The sequence below is a fragment of the Ranitomeya variabilis genome, chromosome 1 (assembly GCF_051348905.1).
Source record: "Ranitomeya variabilis isolate aRanVar5 chromosome 1, aRanVar5.hap1, whole genome shotgun sequence".
In the NCBI taxonomy this organism is placed as follows: Eukaryota; Metazoa; Chordata; class Amphibia; order Anura; family Dendrobatidae; genus Ranitomeya; species Ranitomeya variabilis.
Window position 1 is genome coordinate 896742513 of NC_135232.1, and position 24881 is coordinate 896767393.

General features: G+C 42.9%; 1 protein-coding gene across 2 annotated transcripts in view; it reads left to right on the forward strand.

Moving 5' to 3' along the window:
• The window catches only part of LOC143775873 (bifunctional heparan sulfate N-deacetylase/N-sulfotransferase 4-like), a 1078686-nt gene that overhangs the window by 453644 nt on the left and 600161 nt on the right, over window positions 1-24881 (forward strand). For both annotated transcript variants that reach the window (XR_013215729.1, XM_077264588.1), the window contains exon 5: window positions 500-685. Coding sequence is in view for 1 of the 2 variants with exons in the window: in XM_077264588.1 (XP_077120703.1) it covers window positions 500-685 (186 nt within the window). In the remaining variant the exon portion in view is untranslated. The remainder of the gene's footprint in view (window positions 1-499; window positions 686-24881) is intronic.

Genomic DNA, 24881 nt, shown 5'->3' on the forward strand with positions numbered 1-24881 from the left:
GATGAGGAAATATGGCCAGCCAGTCACAATAATGCCACTACCAAGATGGGTACGGCATTACAGGCACCAAACATGAGTGGCGGAGTGCCAAGCACATCCTAGCATCCAGATACTTGAGAAACATCATGCACGTTCGCTTATCTCTAGATATAACATGAACTTTTATGTTGTCAAATCTGTGACGCTGATAACTTTGCATGTAGAAAAGCCGCGGAGACACCATCACGTGTTTCTCAACACAAGCAATGAATAGCCAGGTCTTTCACCGGGAAGGAACAACCACGGGAAGGGCAGCATCCAATAAAGGAAAACCACCTATGCCAAAACATGGTATCCATCCACAGACAGCTGTTTCTGGGTATTTGCCCCTCATCAGTGTGGAGTAGGAAACTGGCTGATATCTTTGAACAGTAATGACTCCCATTAATTTTGAAGTGACAATTGTTGTGTTGCTTTTAGAAGTAAAGAAATCTAAATCAAAATCTTCCTTTTGTTTTAGGACCATGGTATTCCAACAAACATGGGTTATGCAGTGGCTCCACACCACTCAGGTGTCTATCCAGTACATGTGCAACTATATGAAGCTTGGAAGAAGGTATGGGGCATCAGAATGACAAGCACTGAAGAATATCCTCATCTAAAACCTGCACGATACAGAAGGGGCTTTATACACAATGGCATAATGGTAATTATGAATATATTTTTTTAACTAAACCGATTTTTATCTTGTTAGCACATTTAGTTGTTCACATGTAGAATATTCATTGTTAACAAATATTATATTCATATAGTTCTCAAATTTTTGTACCATAAGTGGGTTAAGACTCTGTCCTAAAATATAAAAATAAATTATTTGCCATTGGCCAGTTCAGTGTCTCATTTTTATTTTTGATTTTGATTGTATAATTATTATTATTATTATTATTTTATTTTTACTTTTTTTCTTATTTTCAGTATTAGGATGTATGAAGAGATCAGATAGCTGAAAAACGATAAAGGTTGCACCATTATTTACCAAGACTGATTACTCTAGAACATTGAAAATGCATTACTGCCATTGAAAATAGGAAAAAAGTGTTATATAATGTACACATGAAATATTTATCTGCAAAAATTACTATTAAAAAGAAGGTACTTCACGCATAAATTGTCCAATGTATGTGAGCCCAATTGCCATGCCAAGGCGTCCTTCATAATTGGGTCCCTGTCCTGTTTTGTCACCTCTCCTGGGAAAAAAATGCCTACAATTTATGGGTCAGGAGTGGACCAGCTAACTTCTTAAAATCACCTGTGGCTATTAAGAGTGGAAGTGCACATGTCCAAGAAGACTTAATACAAATAGAGAACAAGACCAGCACGTCCAAGCTAGTGTGAACAGGCACCAACCAAAAAAAATATAAGTTGAAAAACAATAAAGGTTGCACCATTATTTACCAAAATCTGATCAGATAGCTGCCACAAAAAGCACTTCTGGAGGACTCTGCACAACCTATTCATCTGAATAAGCACTATATATATATATATATATATATATATATATATATATATATATATATATATATATATATATATATAGATCTCAAGATTTCATATTTTGTTCTTTTATTACTTCACAAAGTTTTCCAGAAATATATTTGTCATTTATAAATCTTAAGTAATCTAATGACTTATACCAAACAAAAAGCGGTGTGAAAAATAAGTAGAAACAATTCTTGACCTGCTGTTGATTTGTTCATTCTGCCTCCCGAAGATCGCACTAAGGCTAAGCTCACATTTATCCTGTGCTCTGCACTGAGTGCTAATACCTGGGTTTCTGTGTAAATCTCCTAAATATGTGATTCAGATGGAACCCCCGGGAGAAGATTGCTTATAATGAGGCACATGGAGACACTGTGGACACTGTATGGCCCCAAATCCTATGGCTTCCATTTTTTTAAGCGTGCATAAGAGCACAGTCGGACGCAGTTTTATGCACCTCTGAAAATAAGGACACAGCTGAATAGAGACCAGCCAGACTACAAAGTAATTCTGCTGCCTCAATATAGTGAATGTTTATTCTGAATCACGCCATTCAGAGATTTAGATGGAAACCCTGATGTAAGTGCTCAGCGTTTAGTGTAGGATGAATGTGATCTATAGTATTATGTAAAATGTTCCCAATAAAAGCCTTAGCTTAATCCACAGAAAAGCATGTCCCCACCCAGGTCCATCGTCTGTCAATGGAAATATAAGCGGCTTCCACATTACTGGAAATGCAATGGCTCTGGAAAAGCGCTATGGCTCCTCACCCCTTCAAAAGAAATATAGCAAATTCTGCGCTCCAAATTTCAAATGTACATACTGTATTTGGCATTTCTATAGGAATAAGAGAGCGCTTAATTTATGCAGTACAACATATAGGGCAATACAATCACAAATTTGCAATTTTCACTTGCAACATTCACTGCTGCTTGTTTCTGGAAAACATGGAATCAAAAGTGTCACCAGGCCAGTAGATAAATTCCGAGAGTGGTGTAATCTCCAAAATGGGGTCACTATAGAGGGGATTCTGATTTTCTGGCTCTAAAGAACTGTATATATAAAATCTGCAAACTATTCTACGATAATTTGTTCCTCAAAAGGCAAATATGCTCCTTCCTTTTCGAGTCTCGCAGTGTGAATAATCAGTATTGTACAGCAACACTCAGCAGAAATTGGGTGAAAAATGTTCATGCAATTTTACCAATTTCCCCATGTGAAAATGTAAAATTTGGAGATAACTTTTTTGTGGTAAAAATGTAATTATTTTTACTTCATTGCCCAAAGTTATAAATTTGTGTGACACACTTGTGGTGTCAATATGATCACTGCGTATTGGCGTACTCAGGAGACATTGCACAACAAATTGTACCATTCATTTTCTTCCTGTGAAAAATGATGAAAGGTCAGCTTTGGAGATCCAGGTCAGATAAGAACAGTCAATTTATTTAACAAACAACGCATTTCAGGGACCATCTGTCCCCTTCATCAGGTATACACAAAATGTATACCATGCTCAGTGCTTTAAAGAGACAGGCACTGATGTGATTGGCTGATAATTAATTGCATAAAGGCTTTAATCCCTTTCCGACGTTTTGCGTAATAGTAAGCACACATCAGAATCCCTCCTTTTGATGTGGGCTCTGGTGCTGAGCTCACATCTTTACCGGCACATATCAGCTGTTTGAACTGACATGTTCCTCTAACAGCAGCGGGTGGAATAGTGATCCACCCGCAGCTTTTAACCTGTTCAATGCTGCTGTCAATCCTGGAAAGCGGCATTTAACTTGCGCTTCCGGGAAGATTGCCAAAAATCCTTCCCATTGGTGACCTCGTCATGTGATCACGGGTTACCAATGGGTCGGCATGACAACCAGAGGACTCCAGCATACCTCTATGGTTGTCAATGCTGGATTGCAAGTGAGCATTTCTGCTACACACAGGCGAACTGGTCATCAACTGTATGTAGCAGAACCAATCAGGCAACTGCAGCTTCTAGTCTCCCATGAAGACTATTGAAGCATGTAAAAAGTAAAAAAAAAGGATTCTAAAAAAATAAAAAAAATCACCCCCTCTTGCCCCATTCAAAATAAAACAATAAAAAAATCAAACAAATACATATTTGGTATTGCCGCACTCAGAATCACCTGATCTACCAATGTAAAAAAAGAACTCAATTGGTAAATGGCGTAATGAGAAAAAAATTCAAAATGCCAGAATTACGTTATTTTGGTTGCTGCTACATTACAATAAAATGCAATAACGGGCGATCAAAAGATTTTATCTACACCAAAATGGTATCAATAAAAGCATAAGCTCAGCATGCAAAAAATAAGCCCTCACCTAGCCCCAAATCGCAAAAAATGGAGACGCTACAAGTCTTAGAAAATGGCACCATTTTTTTTTAACCAAAGTTTGGATTTTTTCTCCACCACTTTAATAAAAAAGAACCTAAATATGTTTGGTGTCTATGAACCCATAATGACCTGGAGAATCATAATAGCAGGTCAGTTTGAGTTTCACTTTTTGTATTGATGAACTAAAATAAATGAACCCTTTAACTATAGTCTAATTTTGTGGGAAACACCTATATATGTTCAAGAATGGTCAAATGTCAGGAATGTTAGGAAATGCCTCAACAGGCTGTGGTTGAGGGGGTATACAATTCCACTTATTTCAAAAAAGTGGATGTGAAAAGTTACTTAGGTTTTTCTAGCAACCACCTTCCCAAGTGGATAAAAAAAGTCCCTTTTGAATTATACTGGCATATTGAGGTCAGTTGAATACCTCTTCCCCACCGCATATCTGTTGTGACATTCTTCACATAGTGCACTTTTTCTTTTGGTTTATTTTCATTCATTTTCTCCCTTGTAAAAATTAAAAACTGGGAGTCAAAACAACAATTTAGTGGAAAAAATGGTAATTTTCCATTTACTCAGCCTAATATTAACCCATTTCTGACCTCGGATGGGATAGTACGTCCGAGGTCAGAAGCCCCGCTTTGATGCGGGTTCCGGCGGTGAGCCCGCATCAAAGCCGGGACATGTCAGCTGTTTTGAACAGCTGACATGTGCCCGTAATAGGCGTGGGCAGAATCGCGATCTGCCCGTGCCTATTAACTAGTTAAATGCCGCTGTCAAACGCAGACAGCGGCATTTAACCTGCTCTTCCGGCTGGGCGGCCGGCCGGAACTGAGCGCATCGCCGACCCCCGTCACATGATTGGAGGTCAGCGATGCTTGTACATAGTAACCATAGAGGTCCTTGAGACCTCTATGGTTACTGATCCCCGGCAGCTGTGAGCGCCACCCTGTGGTCGGCGCTCACAGCACACCTGATTTTCTGCTGCATAGCAGCGAACAGCAGATCACTGCTATGTAGCAGCATGAGGCGATCGTGCTGTGCCTGCTTCTAGCCTCCCATGGAGGCTATAGAAGCATGGCAAAGTTTAAAAAAAAAGTTAAAAAAATGTGAAAAAAATAAAAAAAATATAAAAGTTTAAATCACCCCCTTTCGCCCCAATCAAAATAAATCAATAAAAAAAAATCAAACCAACACATATTTGGTATCGCCGCATTCAGAATTGCCTGATCTATCAATAAAAAAAAGCATTAACCTGATCGCTAAACGGCGTAGCGAGAAAAAAATTTGAAATGCCAGAATTACGTTTTTTTTGGTCGCTGTGACATTGCATTAAAATGCAATAACGGGCGACCAAAAGAACATATCTGCACTTAAATGGTATCATTAAAACTGCCAGCTCGGCATGCAGAAAATAAGCTCTCAACCGACCCCAGATCATGAAAAATGGAGACGCTACGAGTATCGGAAAATGGCGCAATTTTTTTTTTTTCTTTTAGCAAAGTTTGGAATTTTTTTTCACCACTTAGATAAAAAAAACCTTGTCATGTTAGGTGTCTGTGAACTCGTACTGACCTGGAGAATCATAACGGCAGGTCAGTTTTAGCATTTAGTGAACCTAGCTAAAATGCCAAACAAAAAACAAGTGTGAGATTGCACTTTTTTTGCAATTTTGCCTCACTTGGAATTTTTTTCCCATTTTCTAGTACATGACATGGTAAAACCAATGATGTCTTTCGAAAGTACATCTCGTTCCGCAAAAAATAAGCCTCACATGGCCAAATTGACGAAAAAATAAAAAAGTTATGGCTCATGGAAGGAGGGGAGCGAAAAACGAACACGGAAAAACGGAAAATCCCAAGGTCATGAAGGGGTTAAACAGTGAAATCATCCCCATTGGTCAGAGAACCACGGTTGCCATGCTGTCAAAAGACAGAGTGAGCGCTCAGCCGTGATCGGAGGTATAAAGTTTACCCCTGGTCACTGGTGTCGGCAGATGAGACTAATGCTCCCATCATCCGACACCTTTTGCCGCTAAAAACAGTGAGAGCAGAAGTGGCTGATGGGAGTATTCATTAGCTGGCCCCTGCGCTGTAAAAAAATAATTAAAAAAATCGGCATGGGTTCCAATGTATTTTTGCTAACCAGCCAAGCAAAACTTACAGCTGGGGGCTGCAACTCTCAGATGTCAGCTTCAACAAGGCTGGTTATCAAGAATAGAGGGGTCCCCATCCCATATCTTTTAATTATTTAAATAAATAATTTAAAAAAATGGTGTGGGGTCCCCCCATTTTTGACAACCAGCCTTGCTAAACCAGCTGGTATTCTCAGGCTGGTAAAGGGCCATGGATATTGGCCCCCCAGCCTACAAATAGCAGCCCGCAGTTGCCCAGAAAAAGGCACATCTATTAGATGTGCCAATTCTTGTGCTTTGCCTGGCTCTTCCCACTTGCTCTGCAGCAGTGGCAAGTGGGATTCATATTTGTGGGGATGATGTCACCTTTGTATTGTCCGGTGACATCAAGCCCACAGCCTAGTAGTGGAGAGGCGTTTAAAAGACACCTATCCATTACTAATCCTATAGTTGTTTTGTACATAAAGACTCAGCCAGAATAAAGTCTTTTATTAGAAATAAAATGAAAAACACTTTTACTTTTTTATTTAAAAGTAATAAACACAGTTATACTCCCCTAACGCCTATTCCACTGAAGCCCTTTTTCTCCTGTAATAAACCAAAAATAAAAAACAACAATATCCCTCACCTCTCAATCATTCTGTACCATGTCATAATCCATGTCTGGGGAAAAAACAGTTTTCAATCTGTACGGAGCCAAGATGCGACCATCCAGGCAGAGAACCACTGGTGAATGAGCTGCTATGAATGCAGACTCATCGATGTTACCTCCGGTCACTGAGGCTGTGTTCCCAGCCTGGCTGAACTGCAGTAACCTCAGTGAGATCCCCGCTAGCACTGTGAAAGTTACATCCAAACACAATGTAAAATGTTCCCAATAAAAGCTTCAACTTAATCCACAAAAAAGCTGTTAACGAAATATAGTGGGATTCCAAGTTAATGGTAGCACAATGGCTCTGGAAAAGTGAAATGGCTCCTCAACCGTCAAAAGAAATTCAGCAAATTCTGTGCTCCCAAATTTAAATATCCCCCTCATTTCTGAGCACCACAATGTACCTAAACCATATATTGCATCCACGTTTGGCATTTCTGAAGCTATGAGAGCCCATCTAACTTACAGGTGTATGCCTCCAGAAGCACAGGTTGGGCATAATGTACTGGTGACTGCAATGTACTGGACACTACAGCATACTCTTCACTACAATGGCAGTTTGCAATTGTCAATCAACAACATTCATTGTTTCTGGAAAATACCCAAGGAGTCAAAATCGTCACTATACCTGTAGATAAATTCCCAAAGGGGTACAATTTCCAAAATGGGGTCACTTGAGGGGGGATTCTGCTAGAAAAATTAAAAACTTGGGGCTAAAACAACATTTTAGTGGTAAAAAGGTAATTTAATGTAATTTCACTGCTCAGTGGCATGAAACTCTGTGAAGCACATGTGGTGTCAATATGATCACTGCAACCCTAGATGAAATCATTGGGGAGTGTAGTTTGTAAAATGATTTCATATGAAGGGGATTTCTGTTGTTCTGGTGCCTCAGGGGATCTGCCAATGTGACATGGCTGTCAGGACTCTGAACATTTTTTACCTTTTGTGCATTACTGCCCTTTTCCAAGATGGCGTCTTTGGTCTCATGTGCACTGTGTCTTCCTGCTATAAAACTCCAACCCAGCCTTCAGTCTGTGCTAGAGTATTCTGCCTTGCATCCAGCTCCTGACCTCTGATTACTCCCTGGCTATGTACCTGCTCCTGTGAACCTGTGAGGTGATCCTGCTACTCTGCTCTGAGTTCCTGCTGCATACACCAGTTTCCAGTAATCCTCCTTCATCTGCTGCTCGTGTTTACTTCCATCTGCATTTGCTGGATATGTAAGCTGTTTCTGCTCTGCAAAAACCTGAGACTATTAACCAGGCCTCCCTGGTTGAGCTAAGATATGATTTGAACTGCCTTATAAGCTTATCTATCTGTGTTTGGACTAAGAAGAGGATTTATGCATGTCAAGAATCCTCAAGAATAACTGTGCTTCATAGACTTTCTGCTTGATTGCATTTTCCTCTGAAGTTTCCTATAAACTGCTAAGCTGCGCTTAATATTTACACCAAGTGTTGTGGACTTGAGTTTCTCTCTGCACCTGTTTGAATCACCGTGTGATAATATAGACTTTACCACTTATAAAACTGTGTCCTGTAGTTGTCTTGTTCCACGCAAAGAGTCTCCTGAGTTATTCCCTATAATTGTTACAGGATACTCTAGCCATAAAAAAGGGAACTGCTGGAACAATGACTGCAGAAAGCAGATTAGAGCAGGTGTTTTCCATAATTAGATCACTGCAGAAAGATGTGGAAGGTCTGCAAAAGAAGTTTGGAAGCTTTGAACACAATCAACAAGTGTTTGGACAAACTTTGCAGGACTTAAGCAACCACATGGCAGCCCAGGAAAGCAAACTTGCTGGCATAGAGTCCCAGTATGGACGGGCTTTTCAGGACATAAGCACGCAAATAGCTGCACAAGTGACTTTACCCTCTGGGCAACCGCCACCAGCTAGCCCACCTAAGTTGCCTCCATTCAGATTTAATGGTGAGCATGACAAATTTCGAGGCTTTGTGAATCAATGTATGCTATATTTTGATGTGCATGCTGACCGTTTTCCTACTGATAGATCTGAAGTATTGTGTGTAATAATTCTACTGACCTCACGAGCGCTCGCCTGGGCGAATCCGATGATTGAGTCTTGTGACCCACGGTTAAATAACTTGGATGATTTCTTGGCCGCCATGGCATTAATGTTTGATGACCCTAATCGCCGTGCAACCGCTGAATCTGCTTTGTTGTCTTTACGCCAGGCTAAACGTTCTGTTATTGAGTATGCCACTGAATTCAGGAGATTAGCAGTAGATACCAATTGGGACAGGTATGCACAATTGCCTAATTTTAAAAGGGGTCTGTCTAGTATTAGAAAAGATGAACTAGCTCGCTCTGAGTCACCACAAGAGCTAGAGACATTTATACAGCATTGTGTGTGCATAGACATTCGCCTTACTGAGCGTAGGCATGAGAAATTTGCTGCATATAACCGGATTTCTAACTTTTCCCTTCTTCAAAGAGCCTGCAAGTAAAACCTCTCGGGAGGTGGAGGAGATGCCCGTGCAAATTGATTCCGTTCAGAGGCGCGAGATCAATGAGCGCCAGGAGCATCGCCTTCGTGAAAGTCTATGTTTCTACTGTGGCCAGTCTGACCACTTCTTGATCAATTGTCCTAAGTGTCCTAGACGGCCTAACAAAGTGCTAGCAGCAGTAGGAGAGTATGACAACTGTGATGATGAATCTGACATCTCTGAATGTAGCCTGCCTTTAAATGCTGTATTCAATTCACTTTCTATGACATCACCCCCAAAGGAGCTGAAGGAGAAGAACTCTCACTGTTCTCTCCCTATTAAGATCCTGTGTTCAGGACAGTGGATTTCCAGTGCAGCTATGATTGACTCAGGTGCAGGTGGCAATTTCATGGATATCGCATTTGCCAAGGAACATGGTATTGAAATTCAGCAAAGAGCCTCTCCAATTACCATGGAAACAGTGGATGGGTTACCTTTAATCTCTGGGCCTGTGGATCAGGAGACCGTACCCCTTGAAATTTTGTTGGAGCCTAATCATCAGGAGCAATTTTCTTTCTTGCTAATTTTTTCTCCTCATTTTCCTGTGATTTTAGGCATTCCTTGGTTGCATTCTCAGAACCCAATTATCAACTGGGAGACCAAGGAGATTATCTTTCCAACAAGGAGCAACTCAGCGTTAACAGAAGCTGTCCCTGAGTCCACGGCTACGGAACCACATGTAAAGGTATTTTCTTTACCTCCAGCATATAAAGAGTTCTCTGACATCTGTGACAAGAAGAATGCAGATCAGCTTCCTCTACACAGGCATTATGACTGTCCCATTGAGCTGCTTCCTGGGGCAGCTATTCCTTTTGGTAATGTATACCCTTTGACGGCACCTGAGCTTCAAGCCTTAAAGGAGTATATTGATGAAAATCTGGCCAAAGGCTTCATACGTCCTTCTTCCTCACCAGCAGGGGCACCTATATTTTTTGTAAAAAAGAAAGATGGGACCCTGAGACCCTGTGTTGACTATCGGGAACTCAATAAGGTAACCGTACGAAACCGTTACCCTTTGCCTCTGATTCCCGAATTACTGGAAAGAGTCCGCCATGCTAAGGTGTTCTCTGAACTGGATCTTCGTGGGGCTTATAATTTGGTGGGTATTCGTCCAGGGGATGAGTGGAAGACATAATTCCGATGCCGGTATGGACAATTTGAATATCTCGTGATGCCCTTCGGGCTTTGTAATGCCCCTGCAACATTTCAACACCTTGCTAATTACATTTTCAGAGATTTTTTGGACCAGTTTGTGGTGATCTATTTGGACGATATTCTAATATTTTCTGACTCTCTACAGGAACACGAAGAACATGTCAAAGCTGTTTTAAGATGTCTGAAAGAGAACCATCTGTATATCAAGCCGGAGAAATGCGAGTTCCATCATTCTGAGATACAGTTCTTAGGTTATATCATCTCTCCCCTGGGGCTGAACATGGAATCTGGTAAGATTCAGGCTATCCTTGACTGGCCGTTACCCAAGAACGTTAAGGAGGTCCAACGTTTTATTGGTTTTGCAAATTTCTACAGATGCTTCATTCAAAATTTTTCTGATATTGTCCGTCCCATTACTTCCTTGACAAAGAAGGAAAAGCCCTTTAAGCGGTCATCAGAGGCTCAAGAAGCTTTTGATCAGCTTAAGATCTGTTTCACATCAGCACCGCTGTTGATACACCCAGATCCAACACTTTCATTCATTGTGGAGGTGGACGCTTCTGATAATGCTTTGGGGGCTATTCTTTCCCAAAGAACTGGAGAGAAGGGTCTGCTACATCCTTGTGCTTTCTTATCCCATATCAGCAGAGAAGAATTACGATGTGGGAGACAAGGAATTGCTGGCTATTATTGCAGCTTTCAAAGAATGGAGGCATCATCTGCAAGGAGCTGCACAACAGATCATAGTGCTAACTGACCATCGCAATTTAGAGTTCCTTAGATCCGCTAGATGTCTTTCTCCTCGTCAGGCTCGTTGAAACTTATTTTTAAATCAATTTAACTTTGTTATCTCGTACCTTCCAGTTTCTCATAATGGGAAGGCTGATGCTTTATCCCGAATCCATGCTGTGGATTCCGTAGCTGGAGCCCCATCCAATACCATTCTATCTGATGCGAATTTCATCAGAGTTATCCATGATCAGGACTTGTGGAAGGAGTGCAGGGAGGCCTATGACGGTGATGTATTTCTGGCCAACCCACCTGTGGATATTAATCTTGTCTTTAAGGGTGGCATGTGGTTCAGAGATCAACGTATCTACGTACCTGAGGTCGTCCGTCTGCAGATCCTCAAGTTGGTACATGACTCCAAGTTGGCTGGTCACAGTGGGGTACAGAAGACACAAGAGTTCCTGAGCCAATTCTTCTGGTGGCCAACTTGCCTGAAGGATACCAAGGAATATGTTCTCTCTTGCGAGGTATGTGCCCGTTACAATACTCCTCATGTGGCACCTTTGGGTCTTCTACAACCATTACCTGTTCCGTCCCGCCCTTGGGGGTCTATATCAATGGACTTTATTGTGGAGCTGCCTACATCGGGGGGCATGAATACAATCATGGTGGTAGTTGATTGCCTGACTAAAGCTGCTCATTTTGTTCCGCGCACCGGCCTCCCCTCAGCTAAAGATACAGTGAACTTGGTTATACAGAATGTCTTTCAGTTGCATGGGGTTCCGGATGAGATCATCTCTGACCGTGGAGTACAGTTCACTTCAAGATTCTGGAAGGGTTTTTCTCTGCACTCAATATTAATGTCTGTCTCTCTTTCGCTTACCATCCCCAGACAAATGGTCAGACTGAGCGTAACCAACCAGATGCTGGAACAATATCTAAGATGCTATGTCAGCCATCTCCAGGATGATTAATTGGAGTTGCTGCCGTTAGCTGAATTTTCATATAATAATTCTCAGAGCACCTCCACTAAATTTACACCTTTCTTTGCCAATCTGGGTTATCATCCATGTATTTTACCTAGTTCTCCAATTAATTCTCCGGTTCCGGCAGTGGAGGAAAGGCTGACTGCGATGAGACATAATCTGGAGGTTCTGAAGGAATCCCTGACCACAGCTCAAGAACGTTATAAGAAATCGGCTGATAGATTCCATAAACCTGCACCCATGTTCAAGGTAGGAGATTCCGTGTGGTTAGCAACTAAGAATCTGAAGTTAAACGTTCCTTCACAAAAACTAGGACAGAAATTCATGGGCCCTTTCAAGATCAACGGTATTGTGAGCTCTGTGGCCTGCCGGATGAAGCTGCCTAGGACTATGAAGGTACACCCAGTTTTTCATGTATCTTTACTAAAGCCTGTATCTCCTAATACCTTACAGGGACGTGTTGTGCCACCTCCGCAGCCTGTGGTGATTGATGGGCAAGAACAATTTGTGGTGGAGGAAATTATTGATTCCAGGATTCGCAGGAATCGGCTCCAATATCTGATAAGATGGCAGGTATATCCCCCTGAGGAAGACTCTTGGGAACCTGTGAAAAACATCAATGCCCAACAGAAGATTTCTCGTTTTCATCAGAGATTCCCTTAGAAACCAGGTCCAGGATCGTCCTGATGCCGCTTCTAAAGAGGGAGTAATGTCAGGACTCTGAACATTTTTTACCTTTTGTGCATTACTGCCATTTTCCAAGATGGCGTCTTTGGTCTCATGTGCACTGTGTCTTCCTGCTATAAAACTCCACCCCAGACTTCAGTCTGTGCTAGAGTATTCTGCCCTGCATCCATCTCCTGACCTCTGATTACTCCCTGGCTATATAACTGCTCCTGTGAACCTGTGTGGTGATCCTGCTACTCTGCTCTGAGTTCATGCTGCATACACCAGTTTCCAGTAATCCTCCTTCATCTGCTGCTCATGTTTACTTCCATCTGCATTTGCTGGACATGTAAGCTGTTTCTGCCCTGCAAAAACCTGAGGCTATTATCCAGGCCTCCCTGGTTGAGCTAAGATATGATTTGAACTGTCTTATAAGCTTATCTATCTGTGTTTGGACTAAGACAAGGATTTATGCGTGTCAAGTATCCTCAAGAATAACTGTGCTTCATAGACTTTCTGCTTGATTGCATTTTCCTCTGAAGTTTCCTATAGACTGCTAAGCTGCGTTTAATATTTACACCAAGTGTTGTGGACTTGAGTTTCTCTCTGCACCTGTTTGAATCACCGTGTGATAATATAGACTTTACCACTTATAAAACTGTGTCCTGTAGTTGTCTTGTTCCACGCAATGAGTCTCCTGAGTTATCCCCTATAATTGTTACAATGGCACCCTCAGACCATTCCAGCAAAAGTTGAATTCCATTATGCCTCCTCTTACCTTCTGAGCTTTGCACTGTGCCTTAAAAGTAGTATTCCACCACATATAGGGTATTGGCAAAATCAGGAGAAATTGCACACCAAACTGTATGGTGCAATTTCTCCTGTTACCCTTATGAAAATGCAAAATTTGGGGCTACAATAACGTTTTTGTGAGGAAAATGTGATATTGTTATTTTCATGGCTCTACGTTATAAAACTTCTGTTAAGCTAAACTTCTGTCCTCTAATGATTCCATGAACTTTTACATTCAAAAAGTCAAATGACGCTCCTTAACTTCTGAGCCCTGCCATGCACCTAAACAGTAGTTTTCTCCCCCATATTGGGTATCGGCATACTCAAGAGAAATTGCACAACAAATTATATGTTACCTGTTACCCTTATTAAAATGCAATATTTTGTGCTAAAAACAAATTTGTGGGGAAAATTAGAATTTTTTATTTTTACATCTCAATGTTATAAACTTCTGTAGGTTCAATGTGTTCACCAAACATCTATATCAGTTCCCTAAGAGGGTCTAGTTTCCAAAATGCTGTCACTTGTGGGGGATTTTCACTGTTAAGGCACATGAAAGACTCTCCAAATGCGACATGGCGTCCACAAATTGTTACAGCAAATTTTGCATTTAAAAAGTCAAATTGTGCTCCTTCCCTTCCAAGCTCTGCCGTGTGCCCAAACAGTGGTTTTCTCCCTCGTATGGGACTTTCGCATGCTTAGGAGATATTACACAACAATTTTTGGGGTCCATTTTTTCTTGTTGCCCTTGTCAAAATAAAAAAAAATTGAAAATTAAGTAAATTTTTTGTGGAAGAAAAGTTAATTGTTCATTTTTTTTCCACATTTCAAAAGTTCCTGTGAAGCACCAGAAAAGTTAATAAACTTCTTGAATGTGGTTTTGAGCACCTTGAGGGGTGAAGTCTTTAGAATGGTGTCACTTTTGGGTATTTCTATCATATAGACTGTTGTGAATTTGCTTTTTGCTCCCTCTAGTGGTTACTAGTTTTTTGACTCTGGTTTTTCTGTCATTCCTTTTATCCGCACCTGGGTCGTTAGTTAGGGGTGTTGCTATATAAGCTCCCTGGACCTTCAGTTCAATGCCTGGCAACGTAGTTATCAGAGCTAGTCTGCTGTGCTCTTGTCTACTGATCCTGGTTCCAGTTATATCAGCTAAGTCTGCCTTTTGCTTTTTGCTATTTGTTTTGGTTTTGTATTTTTGTCCAGCTTGTTCCAAATCTATATCCTGACCTTTGCTGGAAGCTCTAAGGGGGCTGGTGTTCTCCCCCCGGACCGTTAGACGGTTCGGGGGTTCTTGAATTTCCAGTGTGGATTTTGATAGGGTTTTTGTTGACCATATAAGTTACCTTTCTTTATTCTGCTATCAGTAAGCGGGCCTCTCTGTGCTAAACCTGGTTCATTTCTGTGTTTGTCATTTCCTCTTACCTCACCGTCATTATTTGTGGGGGGCTTCTATCCAGCTTTGGGGTCCCCTTCTCTGGAGGCAAGAAAGGTCTATGTTTTCCTCTACTAGGGGTAGCTAGATTCTCCGGCTGGCGCGTGTCATCTAGAATCAACGTAGGAATGATCCCCGGCTACTTCTAGTGTTGGCGTTAGGAGTAGATATATGGTCAACCCAGTTACCACTGCCCTATGAGCTGGATTTTTGTATTCTGCAGACTTCCACGTTCCTCTGAGACCCTCGCCATTGGGGTCATAACAGTTTGCCAGGCCAGTATTAAATGTTTAATGCATTGCAGAAGAGGGATTATAAGAAAGAAGATTCTGAGTTTTTTTTTTTTTTTTTTCTTTTTCCCCTTTACCTCAGAGTGGCTATGCTTGCTGCAGACATGAATGTCCAGACCTTGATTACAAGTGTGGACCAGCTGGCTACTCGTGTGCAGGGCATACAAGACTATGTTATCAGAAATCCTAGGTCAGAACCTAAAATACCGATTCCTGAACTGTTTTCCGGAGACAGGTTTAAGTTTAGGAATTTCGTGAATAATTGTAAATTGTTTTTGTCCCTGAGACCCTGTTCATCTGGAGATTCTGCTCAGCAAGTAAAAATTGTTATTTCGTTCTTACGGGGCGACCCTCAGGATTGGGCTTTTTCGCTGGCGCCAGGAGATCCGGCATTGGCTGATCTTGATGCGTTTTTTCTGGCGCTCGGTTTACTTTATGAGGAACCCAATCTTGAGATTCAGGCAGAAAAGGCCTTGCTGGCTATGTCTCAGGGGCAGGACGAGGCTGAAGTGTATTGCCAAAAATTTCGGAAATGGTCCGTGCTGACACATTGGAACGAGTGTGCACTGGCCGCTAATTTTAGAAATGGCCTTTCTGAAGCCATTAAGAATGTTATGGTGGGTTTTCCCATTCCCACAGGTCTGAATGATACTATGGCACTGGCTATTCAAATTGACCGGCGGTTGCGGGAGCGCAAAACCGCAAATTCCCTCATGGTGTTGTCTGAACAGACACCTAATTCGGTGCAATGTGATAGAAAAACCGCAAATTCCCTCATGGTGTTGTCTGAACAGACACCTGATTTAATGCAATGTGATAGAATCCTGACTAGAAATGAGCGGAAAATTCATAGACGCCGGAATGGCTTGTGCTACTACTGTGGTGATTCTACACATGTTATCTCAGCATGCTCTAAACGTATAGCTAAGGTTGTTAGTCCTGTCACCGTTGGTAATTTGCAACCTAAATTTATTCTGTCTGTAACTTTGATTTGCTCACTGTCATCTTATCCTGTCATGGCGTTTGTAGATTCAGGTGCTGCCCTGAGTCTCATGGATCTCTCATTTGCTAAGCGCTGTGGTTTTACTCTTGAACCATTAGAAAATCCTATTCCTCTTAGGGGTATTGATGCTACACCATTGGCAGCAAATAAACCGCAGTATTGGACACAGGTTACCATGTGCATGACTCCTGAACACCGCGAGGTGATACGTTTCCTGGTTTTACATAAAATGCATGATTTGGTTGTTTTAGGGCTGCCATGGTTACAGACCCATAATCCAGTCCTGGACTGGAAGGCTATGTCAGTCTCAAGTTGGGGCTGTCGTGGTATTCATGGGGATTCCCTGCCTGTGTCTATTGCTTCTTCTACGCCTTCGGAAGTTCCGGAGTATTTGTCTGATTATCAGGATGTCTTCAGTGTGTCTGAGTCCAGTGCACTGCCTCCTCATAGGGACTGTGACTGTGCTATAGATTTGATCCCAGGCAGTAAATTTCCTAAGGGAAGACTGTTTAATCTGTCGGTACCTGAACATACCGCTATGCGTTCATATATCAAGGAGTCTCTGGAGAAAGGACATATTCGTCCGTCTTCTTCCCCTCTTGGTGCGGGATTCTTTTTTGTGGCAAAAAAGGACGGATCTTTGAGACCTTGTATTGATTAACGGCTTTTAAATAAGATCACTGTCAAATTTCAGTATCCTTTACCGCTGTTGTCTGACTTGTTTGCCCGGATTAAGGGTGCCAAGTGGTTCACCAAGATAGACCTTCGTGGTGCTTACAACCTTGTGCGCATTAAGCAAGGTGATGAATGGAAAACCGCATTCAATACGCCCGAAGGTCATTTTGAGTACTTGGTGATGCCTTTTGGGCTCTCCAATGCGCCTTCAGTTTTTCAGTCCTTTATGCATGACATTTTCCGGAAGTATCTGGATAAATTTTTGATTGTTTATCTGGATGATATTTTGGTTTTTTCTGATAATTGGGATTCGCATGTGGAGCAGGTCAGGTTGGTCTTTAAAATTTTGCGTGAAAATTCTTTGTTTGTCAAGGGCTCAAAGTGTCTCTTTGGTGTACAGAAGGTTCCCTTTTTGGGGTTCATTTTTTCCCCTTCTGCTGTGGAGATGGACCCAGTCAAGGTCCGAGCTATTCTTGATTGGACTCAGCCCTCGTCAGTTAAGAGTCTTCAGAAGTTCTTGGGCTTCGCTAACTTCTACCGTCGTTTTATCGCTAATTTTTCTAGCATTGTGAAACCTTTGACGGATATGACCAAGAAGGGCTCCGATGTAGCTAACTGGGCTCCTGCTGCCGTGGAGGCTTTCCAGGAGTTGAAACGCCGGTTTACTTCGGCGCCTGTTTTGTGCCAGCCTGACGTCTCACTTCCCTTTCAGGTTGAGGTGGATGCTTCGGAGATTGGGGCAGGGGCCGTTTTGTCGCAGAGAGGCCCTGGTTGCTCTGTTATGAAACCTTGTGCCTTTTTCTCTAGGAAGTTTTCGCCTGCCGAGCGAAATTATGATGTGGGCAATCGGGAGTTGTTGGCCATGAAATGGGCATTTGAGGAGTGGCGTCATTGGCTCGAGGGTGCTAAGCATCGTGTGGTGGTCTTGACTGATCACAAAAATCTGATGTATCTCGAGTCTGCTAAACGCCTTAATCCAAGACAGGCCCGCTGGTCATTGTTTTTCTCCCGCTTTGATTTTGTTGTCTCGTATTTACCAGGTTCAAAGAATGTGAAGGCCGATGCTCTTTCTAGGAGCTTTGTGCCTGATGCTCCTGGAGTCGCGGATCCTGTTGGTATTCTTAAAGATGGAGTTATCTTGTCAGCTATTTCTCCGGATCTGCGACGTGTGTTGCAGAGATTTCAGGCTGATAGGCCTGAGTCTTGTCCACCTGACAGACTGTTTGTCCCGGATAAGTGGACCAGCAGAGTCATTTCCGAGGTTCATTCCTCGGTGTTGGCAGGTCACCCGGGAATCTTTGGCACCAGAGATCTGGTGGCCAGGTCCTTTTGGTGGCCTTCCTTGTCAAGGGATGTGCGGTCATTTGTGCAGTCCTGTGGGACTTGTGCTCGAGCTAAGCCTTGCTGTTCTCGTGCCAGCGGTTTGCTCTTGCCCTTGCCTGTCCCGAAGAGACCTTGGACACATATCTCCATGGATTTCATTTCTGATCTTCCGCTATCTCAGGGCATGTCCGTTATCTGGGTGATATGTGATCGCTTCTCCAAGATGGTCCATTTGGTTCCTTTGCCTAAGCTGCCTTCCTCTTCCGATCTGGTTCCTGTGTTTTTCCAGAACGTGGTTCGTTTGCACGGCATCCCTGAGAATATTGTGTCAGACAGAGGATCCCAGTTCGTTTCCAGGTTCTGGCGATCCTTTTGTAGTAGGATGGGCATTGATTTGTCGTTTTCGTCTGCTTTCCATCCTCAGACTAATGGACAGACGGAGCGAACCAATCAGACTTTGGAGGCTTATTTGAGGTGTTTTGTCTCTGCTGATCAGGACGATTGGGTGACATTCTTGCCGTTGGCTGAGTTTGCCCTTAATAATCGGGCTAGTTCCGCCACCTTGGTTTCGCCTTTTTTCTGCAACTCTGGTTTCCATCCTCGCTTTTCTTCAGGGCATGTGGAGTCTTCTGACTGTCCTGGGGTGGATTCTGTGGTGGATAGGTTGCAGCAGATCTGGAATCATGTGGTGGACAATTTGAAGTTGTCACAGGAGAAGGCTCAGCGCTTTGCCAACCGCCGCCGCGGTGTGGGTCCCCGACTACGCGTTGGGGATTTGGTATGGCTTTCTTCCCGCTTTGTTCCTATGAAGGTCTCCTCTCCCAAATTTAAACCTCGTTTTATTGGGCCTTACAAGATATTGGAAATCCTTAATCCTGTATCTTTTCGTCTGGATCTTCCTGTGTCGTTTGCTATTCACAATGTATTTCATAGGTCCTTGTTGCGGCGGTACATTGTGCCTGTAGTTCCTTCTGCTGAGCCTCCTGCTCCGGTGTTGGTTGAGGGCGAGTTGGAGTACGTGGTGGAGAAGATCTTGGATTCTCGCCTCTCCAGGCGGAGGCTTCAGTACCTGGTCAAGTGGAAGGGCTATGGTCAGGAGGATAATTCCTGGGTGGTCGCCTCTGATGTTCATGCGGCCGATTTAGTTCGTGCCTTTCATGCCGCTCGTCCTGATCGCCCTGGTGGTCGTGGTGAGGGTTCGGTGACCCCTCACTAAGGGGGGGGTACTGTTGTGAATTTGCTTTTTGCTCCCTCTAGTGGTTACTAGTTTTTTGACTCTGGTTTTTCTGTCATTCCTTTTATCCGCACCTGGGTCGTTAGTTAGGGGTGTTGCTATATAAGCTCCCTGGACCTTCAGTTCAATGCCTGGCAACGTAGTTATCAGAGCTAGTCTGCTGTGCTCTTGTCTACTGATCCTGGTTCCAGTTATATCAGCTAAGTCTGCCTTTTGCTTTTTGCTATTTGTTTTGGTTTTGTATTTTTGTCCAGCTTGTTCCAAATCTATATCCTGACCTTTGCTGGAAGCTCTAAGGGGGCTGGTGTTCTCCCCCCGGACCGTTAGACGGTTCGGGGGTTCTTGAATTTCCAGTGTGGATTTTGATAGGGTTTTTGTTGACCATATAAGTTACCTTTCTTTATTCTGCTATCAGTAAGCGGGCCTCTCTGTGCTAAACCTGGTTCATTTCTGTGTTTGTCATTTCCTCTTACCTCACCGTCATTATTTGTGGGGGGCTTCTATCCAGCTTTGGGGTCCCCTTCTCTGGAGGCAAGAAAGGTCTATGTTTTCCTCTACTAGGGGTAGCTAGATTCTCCGGCTGGCGCGTGTCATCTAGAATCAACGTAGGAATGATCCCCGGCTACTTCTAGTGTTGGCGTTAGGAGTAGATATATGGTCAACCCAGTTACCACTGCCCTATGAGCTGGATTTTTGTATTCTGCAGACTTCCACGTTCCTTTGAGACCCTCGCCATTGGGGTCATAACAATAGACCCCTCAAACTGACTTCAAATGTGATGTGGTCCATAAAAAAATGGTGATGTAAAAATGAGAAATCGTTAGTCAACTTTTAACCCTTATAACTTCTCAACAAAATAACATTTTGGTTCCAAAATTGTACTGATGTAAAGTAGCCATGTGGCAAATGTTACTTATTAAGTATTTTATGTGACACATCTCTGTGATTTAAGGGCATGAAATTTTAAAAATTTTTGCCAAATTTCAGTTTTTTCACAAACAAAAGCAAGTCATATCAAATAAATGTTATAACTATCACGAAGTACAATATGTCTCAAAAAAAAAAATCTTAGAATCACCGGCATCAGTTGAAATGTCTCAGAGTTATTACGTCAAAAAGGGACAGTGGTCAGAATTGTAAAAATTTGCCCGGTCATTAACATGCAAACCGCCCTCGGGGGTGGGAGGGATACAAAATAAAAATTTGAAAATTGTTAAATTTTGCACAAAATTCCAATATTTTCACAAATAAACTAAAAAAAAAATCAGCCTAAATTTACCAATAACATGATGCACAACGTGTCACAAAAAACAATCACAGAATCACTGGGGCATGTTGAAGCATTCTAGAATTGTTACCACATAAATTGACACTGATCAGAATTGTAAAATTTCGCCTAGTCAGGAAGGTGAAAACAAGTTTGGAGGTGAAGGGGTTAAATTCAGATATTTGTTTTAGAAATGTTTTTCATTTTTGAAAAATCACCTGCTTTATTTTTATGCTAGTAGGTCACCAGTGCAGTGAGACTGACACTGATATAACTCTCAAGCCTCGATCACTCTTTCTCTTTACAGCTTCTGGTCATTGATTGCAAGATAACTCTTATCTGAGCGACTTGGTACCCCAAATCTCACCTCCTCACCATCCAAAATGTTATACTTTTTTGGTGGGTTTCTTTTCACACATGTTTGGTCTTTTATTTTATTCCATTTGGATTGTGCTTTTGTTCTTGATATTTTTCAGGTCTTATATAGAAGCCTTTGAGAAAATGCCAAGAAAACATTGTATCCAAAGCATTTAGGTTTTTTGAAAATTGATGATCTCTTAGAAGTTAAATTAAAATCTGACCATTTTTTCTACCTAAAGTGATGTTAAAACATTTGAAATTATTATTAGACTCTAAATTAACTTAGAAAATACTGAGAAAAACACTGTAAAGTGTTATGCGAATTCAGCGTAAAGCAGAATGTAGAAACTCAGTCAGTTCACCTATGAAATAAAAGTTATGACTAGTGTTGAGCATTCCGATACCGCAAGTATCGGGTATCGGCCGATACTTGCGGTATCGGAATTCCGATACCGGGATTCCGATACTTGCCGCGTATCGGATACCGGAATCGGAAGTTCCCAGATTCAAAATTCCAAAATTCAGCCAATGAGAATGATTCCAAGTGTGGGCACATCCTGTTTAGCATGGAGGGCATGAAACTACTGGCAAGGCTGTGATTGGCTGCTGAAATGATGTCATGATGCAGTTTAAAAGTCGCTGGCGCCATTTTCCGATCACTCTGCTGTGAATTCAGTTAGTGACAGGACGCTGTTTGCTGACTGAGGGACAGTTTAGAGATAGCGATTTGCTTCTTTGTGCTTTCCAAAGGCTAATTTAGCAACCGCTGTGTTCACCTACTATTCACCTTGCTTTTGCCTTGTAGCGCTGTTTTCACAGCGATCTGCAAGGTCTGTGTGTGTGTGTGTGTGTGAGTGCAGCCCACTCTCTAGTCTGAGTGCAGCCACATAGGCCATCCATAGCTGGTTGTATTCAGTTCAGGGAGGGTGGTTCATTGCCCCATACTGTTCTTTTTTTTTTTTTTTTTTCAAGTAGTGTAGTCTGCTGTTAATTTATTCAAAAAAATCCTATTAGTGTCTTTCCACCCGTCTCCAGCTAATTTGTGGAAAAACACTACATAGGATAACGTAGAGGAGGGTTTTTGGGCCTTGCAGCGCCGTTTACGGCTGTCTGCACGGTCTCCGTGTGACTGCAGCTCGCCCTGTAGTCTGTGAGCAGCCATAGCCTGGTTGTCTCCAGCTCAGGGTTGTTCACTGCGTCATACCGCCAAATCAATTTTAATTTTTTTTCAAGTAGTGTAGTCTGCTGCTAATTAATTTAAAAAAATCCTATTAGTGTCTTTCCACCCGTCTCCAGCTAATTTGTGGAAAAACACTACATAGGATAAAGTAGAGGAGGGTTTTTGGGCCTTGCAGCGCCGTTTACGGCTGTCTGCACGGTCTCCGTGTGACTGCAGCTCGCCCTGTAGTCTGTGAGCAGCCGTAGCCTGGTTGTCTCCAGCTCAGGGTTGTTCACTGCGTCATACCGCCAAATCAATTTTAATTTTTTTTTCAAGTAGTGTAGTCTGCTGCTAATTTATTCAAAAAAATCCTATTAGTGTCTTTCCACCCGTCTCCAGCTAATTTGTGGAAAAACACTACATAGGATAAAGTAGAGGAGGGTTTTTGGGCCTTGCAGCGCCGTTTACGTCTGTCTGCACGGTCTCCGTGTGACTGCAGCTCGCCCTGTAGTCTGTGAGCAGCCGTAGCCTGGTTGTCTCCAGCTCAGGGTTGTTCACTGCGTCATACCGCCAAATCAATTTTAATTTTTTTTCAAGTAGTGTAGTCTGCTGCTAATTAATTTAAAAAAATCCTATTAGTGTCTTTCCACCCGTCTCCAGCTAATTTGTGGAAAAACACTACATAGGATAAAGTAGAGGAGGGTTTTTGGGCCTTGCAGCGCCGTTTACGGCTGTCTGCACGGTCTCCGTGTGACTGCAGCTCGCCCTGTAGTCTGTGAGCAGCCGTAGCCTGGTTGTCTCCAGCTCAGGGTTGTTCACTGCGTCATACCGCCAAATCAATTTTAATTTTTTTTTCAAGTAGTGTAGTCTGCTGCTAATTTATTCAAAAAAATCCTATTAGTGTCTTTCCACCCGTCTCCAGCTAATTTGTGGAAAAACACTACATAGGATAAAGTAGAGGAGGGTTTTTGGGCCTTGCAGCGCCGTTTACGTCTGTCTGCACGGTCTCCGTGTGACTGCAGCTCGCCCTGTAGTCTGTGAGCAGCCGTAGCCTGGTTGTCTCCAGCTCAGGGTTGTTCACTGCGTCATACCGCCAAATCAATTTTAATTTTTTTTCAAGTAGTGTAGTCTGCTGCTAATTAATTTAAAAAAATCCTATTAGTGTCTTTCCACCCGTCTCCAGCTAATTTGTGGAAAAACACTACATAGGATAAAGTAGAGGAGGGTTTTTGGGCCTTGCAGCGCCGTTTACGGCTGTCTGCACGGTCTCCGTGTGACTGCAGCTCGCCCTGTAGTCTGTGAGCAGCCGTAGCCTGGTTGTCTCCAGCTCAGGGTTGTTCACTGCGTCATACCGCCAAATCAATTTTAAATTTTTTTTCAAGTAGTGTAGTCTGCTGCTAATTAATTTAAAAAAATCCTATTAGTGTCTTTCCACCCGTCTCCAGCTAATTTGTGGAAAAACACTACATAGGATAAAGTAGAGGAGGGTTTTTGGGCCTTGCAGCGCCGTTTACGTCTGTCTGCACGGTCTCTGTGTGACTGCAGCTCTATCTGTTGTCAGTTCAGCCCCCAAAAAAGAAATAAATAATAAAGTTCACCAAACACACCAGTGACACCACTTTACATTTCTGTAGGCCACATTAGCTCATATTAAAGTCTAGTCCACACTTTAGAAAATTAGTGTTTCTTATACCTGTTAGGAGGAGTTGCTCAGGAATAAGCACACAAATCCGTTAGTACTTTTCTGCTTATCTTTATCAGTCAACCAAGATGAAGAAGGCAGTGAGTAAGGCACGTGGGCGTGGGCGTGGGAGCGGAGCAGGGAGGGGACGTGGGGATTCTGTGCCTGCTGCGGGCACCGGTGACTCATCAGCACCCACTTTCACCAGGCAACAGTCGTTCATGCGCAGCTTTGTGTCAGAGCGTCGTACACCGCTGCTGCGTCAAGACCAAATTGAAGCTGTTGTCGGATGGATGGCAGCTAATGCATCAACTTCCATTAGTGCCACATCCTCTCAGACACAGAGCACTGGAGAGCAGCCATCTGTCTCTTCACCACCTGCCAAATTGCCCATGCAGACAGAGAGCCCAGGACAGGAGCCGTCTCTACTTCTGTTCTCTGAATCTCTTGGCTTGGAAACAGGGGGCCAGCCAAGCAGCATTGGAGAAATGGAAGAAGAGGCAGGGTGCAGTGATGCCCAACAGCTTTTTCTGTCTTCCTCTGAAGAGGCGGGTGGGCCAGTGGCTCCGGTCACCACATCGCAGGCCGCATCAGCTGATGATGACACTCAGGTGCCACTTACTGGTGCGTGCTCTGCTGCTGAGACTACCCAGGAGGAGCAGTTGGGGGCAGAGGGTAGTGTAGATGATGAGGTCCTCGACCCATCTTGGTGTGAGGGACAGGAAGGTGGTGGGAGCAGCTCTGAGGAAGAGATTCCCCGTACGGCCCAAAGAGGGAGAGGGAGGGGGAAGACCGCGGATCCTGCAGCCTCCGCTTTGGCACCCGTTAGGAGCATGTCTCTTCCAAAAGCCAAAAAGGGCGCTCCCAAGACTTGCAGTGCCTGGTCCTTTTTTGACACAGTTGCAGATGACATTTGCTATGTCAGATGCAACGTGTGTCATCAAAAAGTCAA